The sequence below is a fragment of the Pseudoliparis swirei genome, chromosome 16 (genome assembly GCF_029220125.1).
Source record: "Pseudoliparis swirei isolate HS2019 ecotype Mariana Trench chromosome 16, NWPU_hadal_v1, whole genome shotgun sequence".
Lineage (NCBI taxonomy): Eukaryota > Metazoa > Chordata > Actinopteri > Perciformes > Liparidae > Pseudoliparis > Pseudoliparis swirei.
The window spans coordinates 10199274-10215257 of NC_079403.1; the positions used below are offsets into that span (position 1 = coordinate 10199274).

Consider the following 15984-nt stretch of genomic DNA (forward strand, 5'->3'; position numbering starts at 1 on the left):
AAAAGAATAAAAGGCTTGCAATATTTCAGTTGATTTGTAATGAATCCAGAATGCATGACATTTTTGTTTTTTAAATTGCATTACAGAAAATAAAGAACTTCATCACAATATTCTAATTTTCTGAGACAGTCCTGTATATATCGTCCCTCACTCGGGAGACGGCCTCGTTGCCCTCGCCGCCCCTCGTTGTTGGAGCCTGCGTTAGAAAACCCCTTGACTGTTATACTATTCAATTATAGTCATTATATATCATTTTGAAAGACTTAACACTGCTGCTCTTTATTCTGTACGGAGAGCAGAGACTCATGAAGATGTCAAACTTACAGATTTCTCTCGTAGTTTGTAAATATTGAAGACTAAAGTTCACTTGCCTAAAACAAAAAAGATGTATCACCCAAAGTAAGGCACAGTTTATAATTTGGGGTGTGAATTTTCGTCTGAAACATTTCATCTAAAAAAAGAATGTTCTCCTGAATTGTATATAACTTGATCTTGCAAAAACGTTAAACAAGTCCAGTTAGTTAAAGGTGTTGATGGATTTAACTTTAAAACACGTTTATAACTAGATAGCTTTATATGCATTTAAATGATGTAACTAAAAATAATAGTAAATCATTGAAAGAAAGTAATGAAATAGTTGTTAATGCATTAATAATTGCTAAATATTTTAAGAAAGATGACAACACGCATTTCATTTATTTAAAAATGAAGCCATCAGGTTTCTTGTTTCCTTCTAGTGCATTGTTTGTAATTCATGAACGTGTACTTAGTTTACGCAATGTAGTTTTGTTCAAACAAGATAAGGAAACTATGTTCTACATGTGGCTCATTAAAATATGGTTGAGTGAGCTTCACGGCTCAGTGTCTGTGCGATAGATTCTTTTGTTCATGGTACAATTTTAACTTTCACTAATTTTTCACGACGTTGAAAACCTAAAAAAATCTATATGCAACCAAATAATTTACTTTTAAATGTTACTTTTGATGTTTGTTATTTATACACATACTGAATATTTATTTATTTTAAGCCATTGTTCACATATTGGGAATGAAAAAGCGATAAAAATATGAATGTATTTTACTTTTTATATTTATATTGTATATTTCCGAAGGTTTGTGTGCTAAACCTACAGCAGTGCACCTTCTATTGTACGTCACAACTATGTTGCACTTCCTGTTTTAAGGCAAGCGGGACTTTGTCCATGATCCATATCCATGTGACACTAAGCCCAGTTGTGAATTGACTTCTATTTGTCTTCATTGTTTCTTTGTCCGAGCCTTTTTCTTGACGTCTGCCAGCTGAAGACGTATACGCTCTGACCTGCAGCTGTTTCACAAATCAAATACCACAGAAAGAGAAGCAACACCTGATATCACATAATAATTTGATTCATTTATTCTTGAATGTGGCACAAAATTCTTTATTTTGAAATGCTCTTTACATCATGATCTGCAGTATGACACATTGCGTTGCAACATGTTAGAAGTGGAAACAGCAGAAGGATTGTTTTATATATTGAGCCAGGATAATTTGATCATCACTGATTATAATGAGACGGCAACCTGTTGGCACTGATGCTGTGTTTGGTGTAGGATCATATTAGAAGTACTCAATAAGGTCTGCCTGGCTCTTGGGATGCTGCATATCAGTCAACTCTAATTCTCCTCCATCATAAACTCGGAGGTGAACATGTTCGTCTCCTCCCACATGGACCTGCAAGCAAGAAAAAGTAAAGTTTGAAGAGATTAATGAGGATTTCTAACTGGTCATCAAGTGGTTACTTATATATACATTAATCAGACATGAAGCAACGTAAGCAATCATTGGAAGTCTTGTTTATGTCTCTTGTAACATTATTATCTGTGTAATTAGATCAGGTTGTGAGTTTAAGTTTACATTTCCTAGTTCTGCCTTTCAGAACACATGAGTTCAGAAGTAACTGAATAATGACTAGACCAAATGTCCAATTGATCTCTGAGGCTACTTATCTCAGTCAACTTGTGCGCATGTATCAGCTTCCCAGCATGCATTTTGGGGTGGCTTTAGCTCAGTGGGGTAAGAGGGCCGTCCTGCTGCAACGGGTTGGTTGGGTCCGATCCGCTCTCCCCGTGGTTACCAGAGTCCAGTGTCATGACCAAGGCAGTTGCTGAACCGGCGCTTCTTCGCGCGCTTCTCAGCCAATAAATAACTAAGGATGGGTTAAATGCAGAGAACTAATTGGGGATTAATAAAAAAAAAAATATATTACATTAAGGTTAAAGTTCTCCAGCAATCCCTCTTTTTGCTGCATCTTGTAATTTTCCTTTTATTGGCCTACATAAAGACAGACTGCGTGTTCTCTGTGGGTTCATCACTACAGGGGATCTCACATCAAAGTAATTATGGGATTCATTGTTTGTGAACAACTATATCGACTATAACCGCTTTATTAAATGCTACTTGATCTTGTTTCTGCAAAATAAAAGTTGTTTATATTCACGAATCTGAAGCTTTTTTGCCTGGTAGATGATATTACCTTGATGAAGTAGTTGGCCCCGGCCACGCACTGAGTCCTGAAGCTCTCTGCTGTGAAAACTTCAAATGTTTTCCCTGCTTTTAACTCTGCATGGACCTTCATCTGAATAACAATGAGAATACAGAAACAATCAATGGCTGAGTGAATAGCTCAGAGGGAAGAACGTCATTCATACTTTTAGTTTCTACTTACGCCTCGACAGATCTCATGAACTTCTTCCGTTGCCTCTTTAGCTTCCGACAGTCCTCCACACATGCCATGTGATGCCATCGTGACAGTTTTACTGATTACGAATTTGCGAATAATGAAGGAACGCGATTTTTGTTTTGTTTTATACGTCCACGGGTTTGTGTCAGCGAGCTGTTCAGGATGAGTCACAGAATCATATGACGCTGAATCATTGGCGATACCATCAGCGGAGGGGGGGTTGCTTTATTTACGATGTTACGTACCAACTACAATAGCAACTAACGTCGAATTGGTTAAACATGTACTCTTAAATCTGTTCATATTAATCGTTTAAGTTATCACAAAGGACGGTTCTAAATATATTTTCAGATATCTTCATTGTTCAGTGTTTATGGAGAATCTGGTTTCGTCCGAGGCGTGTTTGTGTTTGGAGGCTTTCAGGTTTACTACTAGGTTCAAAATATTACTGGGAAGTGACAAGTCTTTGCCAGTTGGACGAATCTGGTTAAACCAGATTCGTCCAACTAGCAAAGACTTGTCACTTCCCAGTAATATTTTTGACAGATTGACAAAAAGTCACGAGGGACAAAGATGTCGAAACATGTACTCTTCTTCTTACAAAGAGTAGGCTGGACTGCATCAGGAGTTTAACCCTCTCTGTGGTCATGTGATATTTGAAAACTTTCCACATCTTCACTGAATGGATTTTGTGACAGATTATTAATATTTGCAAAGTTCCTATGAAGTTCCTCTTTTGAATCAAGTGTCAGGAGAAAAGATAATAAAGTGTATTGTAGAAATAGATTAATAGAAAACAGGTCGTATATAGACACTTTAGAATCATAGTGGAACACTGAGCACATTGGCCCTGTCTTGGCCTCACACACACACACACACACTCACACACATTGGCCCTGTCTTGCCCTCTCACACACACACACACACACACACACACAGACAGACTGGCCCTCTCTGACCCCTCACACACAAACACACACACACGCACATACACATGGGCTCTCTCTCTGCCACCCCCACACACACACCTACAGTGAATCATGTCTTTGTCCTGCACATGAACTCTTCAAGCAGAATCAATTCACCCCATATACACTGAAATGAAGAACAACATGCACACACTACTGATGGCTGGAGAAGGAAGACGGGTGGGGCCTAAAGGGTTGGACTACACCCTGTGCTCCAATGAGGCTCCTACTTATTATTAACAGTGTATTAAATATACAGTGGATAATATCTAACAATATTATCTGTATTATTATATATGCTATATACAGTGCATCCGGAAAGTATTCACAGCGCTTCACTTTTTCCACATTTTGTTATGTTACAGCCTTATTCCAGAATGGATTAAATTCATTATTTTCCTCAACATTCTACACACAACAACCCATAATGACAAAGTGAAAACAGTTTTTTGCAATTTTTTGTAAATCTGTTAAAAATAAAGAACGAAAACATAACATGTACATAAGTATTCACAGCCTTTGCCATGACACTCAATATGTAGCTCAGGTGCATCCTGTTTCCACCAATCATCCTTGAGATGTTTGATTGGAGTCCACTTGTGCTAAATTCAGTTGATTGGACATGATTGAGAAAGGCACACACCTGTCTATATAAGGTATCACAGTTGACATTGCATATCAGAGCATAAACCAAGCCATGAAGTTCAAGGAATTATCTATAGACCTCCGAGACAGAATTGTATCGAGGCACAGATCTGGCGAAGGGTACAGAAAGATTTCTGCAGCATTGAAAGTCCCAATGAGCTCAGTGGCCTCCATCATCCAGAAATGGAAAAAGTTTGGAACCACCAGGACTCTTCCTAGAGTCGCCCAGCCAGACTGAGCGATCGGGGGAGAAGGGCCTGAGTCAGGGAGGTGACCAGGAACCCGATGGTCACCCTGACAGAGCTCTAGCGTTGTTCTATGAAGAGAGGAGAACCTTCCAGAAGGACAACCATCTCTGCAGCACTCCACAAATCAGGCCTGTTTGGTAGAGTGGCCAGACGGAAGCCACTCCTCAGTAAAAAGAACATGACAGCCCGCCTAGAGTTTGCAAAAAAGCACCTGAAGGACTCTCAGACCATGAGAAACAAAATTCTCTGGTCTGATGAAACAAAGATTGAACTCTTTGGCCTGAATGCCAAGCGTCATGTCTGGAGGAAACCAGGCACTGCTCATCACCTGGCCAATAGCATCCCTACAGTGAAGCACGGTGGTGGCAGCATCATGCTGTGGGGATGTTTTTCAGCGGGAGGAACTGGGAGACTAGTCAGGATTGAGGGAAAGATGAATGCAGCAATGTACAGAGACATCCTCGATGAAAACATGCTCCAAAGCGCTCTGGACCTCAGACTGGGGCGACGGTTCATCTTCCAACAGGACAACGACCCGAAGCACACAGCCAAGATAACAAAGGAGTGGCTTCGGGACAACTCTGTGAAGGTCCTGGAGTGGCCCAGCCAGAGACCTGACTTGAACATCTCTGGAGAGATCTGAAAATGGCTGTGCACCGACGCTCCCCATCCAACCTGATGGAACTTGAGAGGTTCTGCAAAGAAGAATGGGAGAAACTGCCCAGAAATAGGTGTGCCACGCTTGTGGAATCATAGCCAAGAAGACTTGAGGCTGTAATTGCTGCCAAAGGTGCTTCAACCAAGTATTGAGCAAAGGCTGTTAATACTTATGTACATGTTATGTTTTCGTTCTTTATTTTTAATAAATGTGCAAAAAACAGTTTTCACTTTGTCATTATGGGTTTTTGTGTGTATAATGTTGAGGAAAATAATGAATTTAATCCATTTTGGAATAAAGCTGTAACATAACAAAATGTGGGAAAAAATGAAGCACTGTGTGTCATGATCTGGAGTTTGTGTCTCGTTTTGTGTCTTGTTTTGAAGTCCCTGTGTCGTCTGTCTCCCTGTGATTGTCTGCCCTGGTCCTGATTGTTTCCTTCTGTGTGATTGCTGGTCCCGCCCTCATTGTGTTCACCTGTGTCTCGTTCCCCGTTGTCCAATCCTCTCACCTTGCCTGTGTATGTAAACCCTGTTCGTCTCATTCCCAGTGTGGCTTCGTACTGTTTGGTCTGCGTTTTTGTCGTCCTTTCTGGTTTGTTGGAGTAAAGATTGGTTTTTGCAGTAATGTCGGCATTTGGGTCCTCTCTCGCTGCGACAACCGTGACGCCACATGACACTGTGAATACTTTCCGGATGCACTGTATAATAACAGTGTATGAAATAGACACTGGGTAACATAATATATATAATATATGTATTATATATACTATATCTAATAATTGATAATAACAGTATAATACATATACAGTGGGTAACCTATAATATATAGATAATGTATTAATATATATCATGTGTAATAAAAAAAAAAAATAGTGCATTGAACAGACAGCGATGTATAATCAGGTCATTTGACAGCCAGGAGCTGAATAACACATGAATAACAGGTTTAAACTTCAGCTGGTTAACACAGTCAGAATAAATAGGTTATTGTTATAACTTTAGATAATTACAGTAACGTTTTAACATATTAAAGAAAAAGCTTCTCTGTCTGACTGACCTCCATCAGACCAGGCCGATTATAACTAGGGATGGGTATCGTTTGGGTTTTTTCCGATACCGGTGCTAAACCTGTACTTTTAAAACGATACCGGTGCCTTAACGGTGCCTGGACCGATACTCTTTTTTTTAAACGCACAATGAGGACATTAAAAACCTCTTTGGCCATATTCCCTGTAGAAGCCGTTATCATGGAGCACCGACACACAACGGATATCAGACTGTTAACATACACAATACATGTTCTCCATGATGTGATATGTATTGTCATGTGCAGACTTTATAGGGTTAATCCTGTCACTGTGTTGATGGGCAAAGAGAACAACCAATCAGAGGTACTGAAGATGACACGTGACAAATAAAGTTTTGCTTCTGACAGCGAGTTACACTGAAACAAAGTGATGCCCCACGGTCTTTATTCCTCCGTCATTACATTCCCGGTAACACCGGGTATACAGCCGGGACCGCTGTACATCAACACATCTGCTAGCAGACTGTCACGCTCGTAGCTAGCGCTAGCTACGAGCTATCTTAAACATGGTTATAATGGCTCATTTATTATTTCTTGGGCTACTTTTATGAATGCAAGACTTGCAATCAACGATACGGTACTAATCTGAGTTAAGGCTGCTCGTCATAATCGGTCTCCCCGTGTTCAGGGGGACCGGTGACGGTCTCCCCGTCGCGCCCAGCCTGAAGCTGGTGTGCTCCGCACGGGTTCACGCGGTCACACACGGCGCAGCCTCCTCTCAAAGTTAAATATGAGAGGCTATCGTAACCTGCTGACAGGGCGGAGTCACCACAGAAGTTCACAACAATACTTTTTTTTCATTTTCAATCGGCGTTTCGGTCCGGGTAATACCGGTTGTATTGGAATCGGTGCCACATTGGCACCGGTTTCCGATACCCAACCGTAACACCAAAAAGGAGGACACAATGTGGTATTTTGTGGAACTGTGAATAATTGCATAAGACTTTGGCGTGCTCCCCTCTACAATACAACTTTGTGTGATTCTACATTGATGTATGTGTAACAGAATTGTCTTGAAGAGTAAAACAGTGTTTGTTCACAGTATTTGTATTTATTCAATACATTGTGGTGTTCAAAAACTAACCATTGAGATGAAAAGTGCTGAGTGCCACAAGGCATAACATTTGTGTCATTCATTAAATTAATGTTTAAAAAGCATAAAGTAAACCAAACTAATTTGGTTTACATTTAATGGCTCAAAAAGTAAAGAATGTCTAAAGTGATTCAGTCTATTGGGGACTTGTGTCCAGTGTCTTTATCCGTGTGCAGCAGTCCACCTGTACTCAAGCACACTGGGCCTGTTCATCTCCTGCAGGGACACATATCAACAATACTGTCATCAGCATTTAAAAATCTGTATAGTTTTAAACCCGATCATATCGAGTGATGCCCCAACATTATCATAGTGTATGTCTGTTCGAAAAGTAAAACATCAGACTAGTGTACTCACTAAATTGAAATAGTTCATTCTTTATTTGAATACTGGTGCTAGATCTGGCTGCTGGCATCCATAAAGACCTTGATTCTGAAATCCTTCAGACACGGGCCTTTGACCCCAGGAGTAGGCAAACAGTCCATGTACCACCTCTTGGGCTTCATGGTGCCCATCTGTTACTGTCCTGGAGCCCCTCCACTGCGGGCTGCCTCCTCTTGACAAAAAAAGCAGCAGCAGGCACTTCCTAAAACATTAAACACATGCAATAAAACAACTGATCATAATCTGACAAAAATCACTCATATTAACTATTTATAGCTTAAATATTTCTAGAAATGGGTTAACATTCTCTCTGAATCACTGTATCGGGTTATAAAACACTTTAACAACATTAGACATGAATTCCTAAGTTGATTGTCTTGTTTTTAAAGAAAATACACTAAGTATGTATTGTTACTGCAGAGGGCATATGTCCAAAAATGCTCCATTCATATACATTTTAGTTTCTACAGGAACCTTATTATCAAACAGTGTGCCTAATTTCTCTCATTTTACTAATTTTTTAAATGTTGTATTACAGTGTGTATTTTCATGTAACTTTTTTAGTTTAAAAAATGTCAGAAGGAACTATTGGCCCCAGGGAATCTTTACTTTATCAAATGTGGCCCTCGTTGCAAAAAGTTTGGATACCACGGTTTACACTAAACCTAAATATAATCATTATTATTGACATGGAAAGCTGTTAGTATGTACTCTTGATCATTATTTGTTTTACTTACAATTCATTTGTTTTTGCTTAATTGAGGAAATGTGGTCATGCTTCGAATCTCTAAGTATAATGAAAGTATGTTTTTTGTACAGGCTGAAGTCTGTTAGAGTCTTTCACAAGCGAAAGAGCAAAGATCTGAGAAATGCAGACAGACATGATCTGTGCAGCAGAAATATCTCCAGACCTCACTGGCAGTTTTGGGAGTTGTTTTGCAGTTAAAGCTCATCTTTGTGTGCAGGCTTCTCCGCTGCAGTAATATGGGAAGATGCTTAAATGAGCGCTTGGTGAAATTCATCAGTGATAAGGAGGCACTAGATACTTTCTCTCACATTGGCTGAATTATGCCGTCAGATGGGGCACAGCTCCACTGAGGGGCGGTTTTCACTGATCAAGTGGGAGGACTGGGAAGACAGTTTGGGAAGATGACAAAAAGTGTACAAACTGAAGCGTTTTGTAAAGTCTCCAATCCCAGCTGATAAAAAGCTGACATGCACAAATCGACTGAGGTTTCTTTCTTAACTGTTAAAGATAGTCATGGATGTTTATTTCCTGCACCAGAATGTGTGGCAGACAAAAATCTGCCACAAGGAGGATCTCAACCTTGCTGAAAAATATGTTCACGTAGCAGCAAATTGCAAAGACAAGCAAAGATATGGAAGGTGCACAGTCGATAATGTTAATAGGAAATGCAAAGAAGGAGCTAAATTAAAGTGTTGGAATTGTGGGGGAGAACGTAGCTCAGCCTGGTGGGTGCAAAGTCAGCGAGAAAGCGGAAGATGTGCAACAATTACGGAGTCCCAGGGGGTTTCATATGCTGAAGCAGAAAGTGTCCATGCAGACAGATGCCCCTGAATCAGTGGGAACAGAGAGCAACAACAGACAAGCAACCTGTAAATAAAGACATGCTAATTGTGGTGAAGAAGGAGTTTCTCCTGTTTATAGTAGATGTGATCAGCTGCTCAGAACAGACAAGTAGAAAAAGACTGAAAAGATCAAGATGGTATTAAAATTCAGCTGAGAAATACCTTGGAATCAAAGGACGAACCCAGTTAGAAGTGGAGGAAATGTTAAGTGGAGGAATGGCAATAATATAGACTCAATTAGTGTGGAATTGCGAATTTTTGGGATGATAAAGCCTGTAAAGTGTGTAATAGTGATAGAAAGGGCCAAAGATATAACACGACAGGGTACAGAAAGTGTAACCATTCCAATCGCAGATGTTAGTTCAACTGGACTATGCACACTGTAATGAACCAGAAACTGGATTACAAAAGGTACGACGAAGAAAAAAAGTCATAAATATCAGAATTTATCAATGGAAAACTAAATATTACATTGGGGTATCTGTTGGGGAGGCATGTATTCCCTAAGAGCAACAGGAATATAAGTGGGAATAATCATTTAAAAAAGGAATCATGCCGGTAGGTGGCGGTATACACCTCTGAGGTGGTTTGCCAACCAGCAACAAACACCAAAGAAGAAGAATGCTTTCCCTTCGCAGCAGCGTGCAGGTCGCACTTGTCCTCGACATGTTGTCTTGTCTTCTGTCTCGAGGGTCCTGCCAGGCTGTGGCGGCGGTGAGACCCACGTCTCACCCGACGTTCGGCTCACTTTTACGAGCTTTTACAACCTCAAGTCCCAAATGTGGCGGAACATCCGAAAGTGGTAAAAATACATTTCCTGGTAGGACTAACACTTGTTGTCCAACAGGTCACCTTCATGTCCTTGTGTTGTCCCAGTTGGCCCCCATGTCCCTGTATCATCTACTGGTCTGGATATCAAAATATGAGTATTATTGTGGCGTTGAAATGACGCTTTAAAATGTTATTTGAGTTCTAACAGCTGCACTTTGGGACGAGCAGAGGCTGCCAGTGCATCACTACCTGCATTGTCACCCTGAAAGGACTGCAGCGTGTACAGTGGTGCTCATGTGATTGTGTGAGACAGAGAGTTTAGTTGACAGGCTATTTTTTTCCTCTCAAATGGACAACAATGATCTGTCAGCAAGGAAATGACGAGTCTATCCTAACAGCATTGACCCGTCAGCACCACGAATAGATTAGCACCAGTCAGGTTACTGTTGAGATGATGGATGGCAATTAAGCTTAAATGTGTTTACAGGCCTGTGTGAAAGGCAGTCAATAGGCAAAAGGTAGATTTGAACCTTATACTAATGCGTACTCTTTTTTTGTTCACGTTTAAGCTTCAGTGGTGACCTACTCCCAGCTGAAGACCATGCTGTCCAGCCAAAACATCCAGCTGTTTGATGTGAGAAATCCTGATGAACACCTGGCTGGACGCATTCCACAGGCTGTCAACATCCCGCGTAAGTGTTCGTACTTCACACGCTGGAGAAACGAGTGATCTTCTATGTGTTTGCACTTTCATGCTGTTGGCTTGTTTTCAATATCAGTGGGGATCCTGGAGGAGTCTCTGAAGCTGTCCCCGGAACACTTTCAGCAAATATTTGCAGTGAAGACTCCTGGGAAGGATGACCAAAACATCGTGTTTCATTGCAGAAGTGGCATCAGGAGCCTCAAAGCGCTGGATATTGCCCGTCAGCTGGGATTTAGCAGGTAAATAACAGCAGATGCATCCGAGCACACTCATGAAACATGCAGTTGTCCAAGTACTACGTGACACGGTAGAGGTCAAAGGTGAGTTAAATAAATCGCTCTCCTGTTAGTCTCAGATTTCAGTCCCATGAGATGATGTGGATCCTGCTAAACCACATCATGTGCTGTGGTGGAGCTTCTTCACTGCTGGAGAAATGGCTCCTCTTATGTGTTGTTGGATGATTATTCAGACCAAAATGTCCTTGGGCACTGCTTTGGTTTGTTGAACGCTGGCTGAATTTGAGTAGAAAACAAGACTAAGCTCTTCTCTTTCTGCTTCTTTTCTTAGGGCGAGACATTACAGAGGAGGGTACACCGAGTGGGCCGAGGAAGGAGCGAAATGAACCCGAGTCAAACTTCATTAAGTTCCTAGCTTATACAAAACTACAGAACTTCAGTTACTCTTGAATTTAATTGTTTTATTCATATTAACTTTTAATTCATAAGTTAATACCAGTTTAAATAATATTATAATATTAATATAATAATCATATTATTATTTCCCTTGTAAACTCATTTTAGCTACTTATTTTACACTTTTTGAGGTGTTGCATTATGCTTTCTAACCTTTTTATTCTGTGATTCATGTGCTTCATATAAAACGCTTTACAAATTTAAATGTATTATTAGTAATAATAATAATACATTATTATAATAATTTTTTACACTTTTGCAGTAATTGTCATAGTTTAAGGTTTTTGTAGTAGGCATCTTAAAAATAAGGGAAGCACAGCTCTGAGTTGTTCAATCATGAGTCCTGGGCTTATTAGTACTGATCTTATTAAACAAGCATGAATTGATAAGGGATCATTCTTATCAGACTTATTCAAACATTGCTAGCCCATCTTTATAAAACAAAATGTAACAAATAAATACATAGATATAAACTTATTGTATGATGTATTATTCAAATAATAAGTAAAACACAAATTAGCAGAAATTAAAATGTTTATTATAAAAGTTTCGACACAATTGTTAACATTTTTAAATGCATCAACAAATTGGGCAAAAAAAAAAAGTAAACAGATAGTGATAGAAGCTGTCGACTGAACCGAACCAGAACCAGTTCCTTAGTGCACTGCATTTTGGGAGAATGGTGCCTGTTAACTACACACTCAACATTCTAGTTTTCTTTTTTTATACGCATTGAGATTGTTTTGACTTTACTTTATCTTCTCACTGAGTGAACATACTCTTACATACGACTCAAACCCTGCTTCTGGTTTTAGGCTGTAGTTTGATAATCACTTCCATCTCTTGACCAGTAGATGGCAGCAACATTCCAACCAACTGTGAACATGTTTATTTCCATTGACCACTGTCGTTTATGATTATGGAAGCTTTGCCCTCTCAGGCCTGACCTTCACACAGGTATTGGTCCAGACAGGTATGGATCCTTTGAGCAACCGCTCTGTGAGCAGCTGTCAGGCGTCCCATTTGCAGATCCATTTTAGATCCTTCATTCAGAGGGAAAGCATACCCCACTTCACCTTCACCCTCCATCCTATCCTCTCATCCAGGCTATTTGCAACACATCAACGGTAAAGCAGGTGTGTGTCTGTGTGTACACGTCAGACAATAGCCTCTCCATTGAAATCAAATGATACTTTTCCATATAGCTGCATTCATATGGAAGAGACTGAGATTGATTTCCTGATTGTTGCATGATAGACAGAAATGGAATGCAAAGGAAATATGGATTTGGTGGACATTTTTTTTGAATGAGTTGGGGAAACTGCTTTGCACTCAGAATTCAGCATGTGCTATGGATGTCACATCCAATCAATTTAGTCACGTTTCAAATGTATGGATTTATGCCAGCGAGTGTAAGATGTGCAGGAGTTAATTAGCGTGCAGCTGTAGAAGAAGGATGGCTCCAATTTCTAAGGACACGTGGACACTTTTAACATTAGTTTAATGCGAACTGACTCCGGGTTGGTCCGGGGAAATGATCAGTTCGGTCTGTTTTTCAGCTGCATGGTGAAGAATTCCTCAGCTGCCATGGAGGAAAAGTGCCATTCAGATCCCAAACCTCCTGCTGCTCACTTGTTGAAAAGGCTCTGTAATGAAATCTACAGTGAGGCGTTTGTTATAGAAATATGGAGAAACGTGAGCTGTGCGGTTTTTATTTCAAACCAATTGACAGATTAATGTATTGGCTCAAATAAAATGTACGTCTTAAAATACTACCACAGAAAAGTTTATTAATTTTTTTCTGGGTTTTCCAACGGAATGGTGTTATTTGCCAGGTGGAACTGATTCCTAGAGGAAAATACCTTTGATACACTTCGTTGGTTCAGTTCTCATTTGTTTGCCGCACACTCCTGCAGGGCTTATAAGTATATATACTCTTATCTTAAAATGCCATGTAAAATAAAGCACATTGGTTCGGATTGTGAGATCTATAAAAAATAAGCTTTGGGCGCGTTTTTCTTATCTTCACCGCTGGGTTAATTCATCTTATTTTTATACTTTTCTTTTGCTATAGGTTGTAGAGTGACCCATAGGATACCAGAGCCACAAAAGTATGTCAGTTTGTACATTTATTATGTCATGCATTTAACCCTGACCCAATTTCCGCTCTGGTTTTCCGAGGCCAACACGAGGCAATTTCTGAGCGGCTGTCACTTCCAGCGAAGCACGACCCAGACCCGTTCAGGGTCACGACTCACGACGAGTAAAGCCACGGGACAGGACTGGAGCACCATTTAAGCTTAGACTTGTTCATACGTTTTATTTTCCCTCTATGAAACATATTAAAGATAAAACAATTCATTAACACCTTAAAACGTGCATGGAAGGGTTGTAATAATGGGCCACTTTCATTTGCCACTGCATCACTGAAAGCAGGGCTCTCAAGTGTCACGCATTGAGCGTGAGACTCACGCATTTCGGTCTTAAGTCACGCACTCCCGCCACACATCGTATTTCTCACGCTGAAAAAAACTCTCGGCTATTTAATGTGCCGCAGCGCGCAAACATGAGCTGGCCGCGCTCCCCTGGAGTTCTGCTGTGAGGAGCCACTTATCAGCCAATCAACAAACAAACAAAGGGCTACACAATAGCCAATCAGGGGGGGGGGGGGGTGCTGATGGAAATGTCACTCTTGCCTGTCTTCAAAACTTGAGAGCCCTGCTGAAAGGGAGACACCTGACGTCTCCACCACGCGCTCGTAGCCTGCTCCCGTGTGACTGCGAAATAAGTGCGATCCCACTGCGTGTTGCCGCCAGTCGCACAACCACAGTGCGTCGGTGGGAAGCGAGCGGTTCTCACTGCGGTCAACTCAGCCGACACTCGGATCTCCGTGGTCAACTCAGCCGACACTTAAATTGCTGTGCGCCTATAGACTGATGTTGACGGTAAACGCATTCGATCGGGAGCGCGCGAGGGTTTTGATAAAGTTAGCGGACGGATTCACGTGACACAACATCCGGTTTTGCAAAGTTAGCGGAAAGAACTACGTGACACAACATCCGTTTTTCAAAATAAGATGTCGACAAATCACACACTAGCATATACAAGTAAACAATTAACTGATTTTGAATCTTTCTAGATCGTTTCTGAGATTTAGCTTAAATTATGCTAACATTAAAACGTTTTACTGTACCAAGGAAGAGTTTATAAAAATAAAACTCAGACTTTGTATGATAAAAAATTCCTGTTTAAAGAAATCGGTCATTTCTTTCATGTTTGAAGTGCTTTATATATGTGTGTGTCTGTCTGTCTGTGTGTGCGTGTGTAAGAGTGTGTGCGTATGAGTGTGTGTCTGTGTGTGTGAGTATGTGTGTCTCTGCCTGTGTGTGTGTGTACGTATGTGTGTCTATGTGTTTCTGTCAGTGTGTGTGTGTGTGTGTGTGTGTGTGTGTGTGAAACAATGTATTAGTTTGCATGCATATCAGTGGAAGTTGAAGGGTAAATCATGTTTTATTAACAATTCCCAAATTATTTCCCAGATTTTTCCGGGTAAACATATATAAAGCACCTCAAACATTAAGTAAATTACCGATTACTTGTAAACATTTAGGACATTTACTTTGAAATATCTCCCAATTGGGTCTGTAGATATGTCTGATTCCCAGGATAATGGAAGTCTGGATTGTCCTGAACACAGCTGCATCGGTCAATGCCGGGCATTATGGGGAAAAACATAGATAAAGCACTTCAAACATGAAAGAAATGACCGATTTCTTTAAACATGAAAGAAATGACCGATTTCTCTAAAGATTTTGGACTTTTAATTTGAAATATCTCTAAATTGGGACCGTAGATATGTCTTATTCCCAGGATAATGGATATCTGGATTGTCCTGAACACAGCTGCATCAGTCAATGCCGGGCATTATGAGGAAAAACATATATAAAGCACTTCAAACATGAAAGAAATGACCGATTTCTTTAAACAGGAATTTTTTATCATACAAAGTCTGAGTTTTATTTTTATAAACTCTTCCTTGGTACAGTAAAACGTTTTAATGTTAGCATAATTTAAGCTAAATCTCAGAAACGATCTAGAAAGATTCAAAATCAGTTAATAGTTTACTTGTATATGCTAGTGTATGATTTGTCGACATCTTATTTTGAAAAACGGATGTTGTTTCACGTAGTTCTTTCCGCTAACTTTGTAAAACCGGATGTTGTGTCACGTGAATCCTGCCGCTAACTTTATCAAAACCCTTGCGTGCTCCCGATCGAATGCGTTTACCGTGAACATCAGTCTATAGGTGCACAGAAATTTAAGTGTCGGCTGAGTTGACCAAGGAGATCCGAGTGTCGGCTGAGTTGACCGCAGTGGGAAGCGAGCGGTTCTCCTGGGAGCTTCCCACATCCCCGTTCGC

The 15984-nt window shown here is 40.4% G+C and overlaps 2 protein-coding genes across 3 annotated transcripts; one reads left to right on the plus strand and one right to left on the minus strand.

Moving 5' to 3' along the window:
* Window positions 1-1373: 1373 nt before the first annotated feature.
* LOC130206404 (cystatin-B-like) lies at window positions 1374-2868 on the minus strand. The gene is made up of 3 exons (XM_056434356.1): window positions 2709-2868; window positions 2517-2618; window positions 1374-1714 (listed from the first exon to the last, which is right to left on the minus strand). The coding sequence occupies exons 1-3, from the start codon at window positions 2784-2786 to the stop codon at window positions 1601-1603; spliced, it is 294 nt and encodes a 97-aa protein (XP_056290331.1). The 5' UTR covers window positions 2787-2868; the 3' UTR covers window positions 1374-1600.
* Window positions 2869-10052: 7184 nt separating this feature from the next.
* On the plus strand, window positions 10053-13339 carry si:ch211-161h7.8 (thiosulfate:glutathione sulfurtransferase). Of its 2 annotated transcripts, none has more exons than XM_056434048.1 (4): window positions 10053-10218; window positions 10739-10861; window positions 10949-11111; window positions 11440-13339. In XM_056434048.1, exons 1-4 carry the CDS (start codon window positions 10065-10067, stop codon window positions 11492-11494), a joined length of 495 nt encoding a protein of 164 aa, XP_056290023.1. In that variant the 5' UTR covers window positions 10053-10064; the 3' UTR covers window positions 11495-13339. The 2 variants fall into 2 exon arrangements, with proteins under 2 accessions (XP_056290023.1, XP_056290024.1); XM_056434049.1 differs by having other exon boundaries at window positions 10053-10200.
* Window positions 13340-15984: the final 2645 nt, after the last annotated feature.

Bases quoted from the DNA above. Each gene is read 5' to 3' on its own strand.
- si:ch211-161h7.8 (XM_056434048.1), top strand. From the start codon at position 10,065: ATGTTGTCTTGTCTTCTGTCTCGAGGGTCCTGCCAGGCTGTGGCGGCG. The intron at 10,219-10,738 runs GTAGGACTAACA...TTCACGTTTAAG, and splicing joins TGGTAAAAATACATTTCCTG to CTTCAGTGGTGACCTACTCC. The intron at 11,112-11,439 runs GTAAATAACAGC...TTCTTTTCTTAG, and splicing joins CGTCAGCTGGGATTTAGCAG to GGCGAGACATTACAGAGGAG.
- LOC130206404 (XM_056434356.1), bottom strand. From the start codon at position 2,786: ATGGCATCACATGGCATGTGTGGAGGACTGTCGGAAGCTAAAGAGGCA. The intron at 2,619-2,708 runs GTAAGTAGAAAC...ATTGTTATTCAG, and splicing joins TTCATGAGATCTGTCGAGGC to ATGAAGGTCCATGCAGAGTT. The intron at 1,715-2,516 runs GTAATATCATCT...TCTTGCTTGCAG, and splicing joins GGGCCAACTACTTCATCAAG to GTCCATGTGGGAGGAGACGA.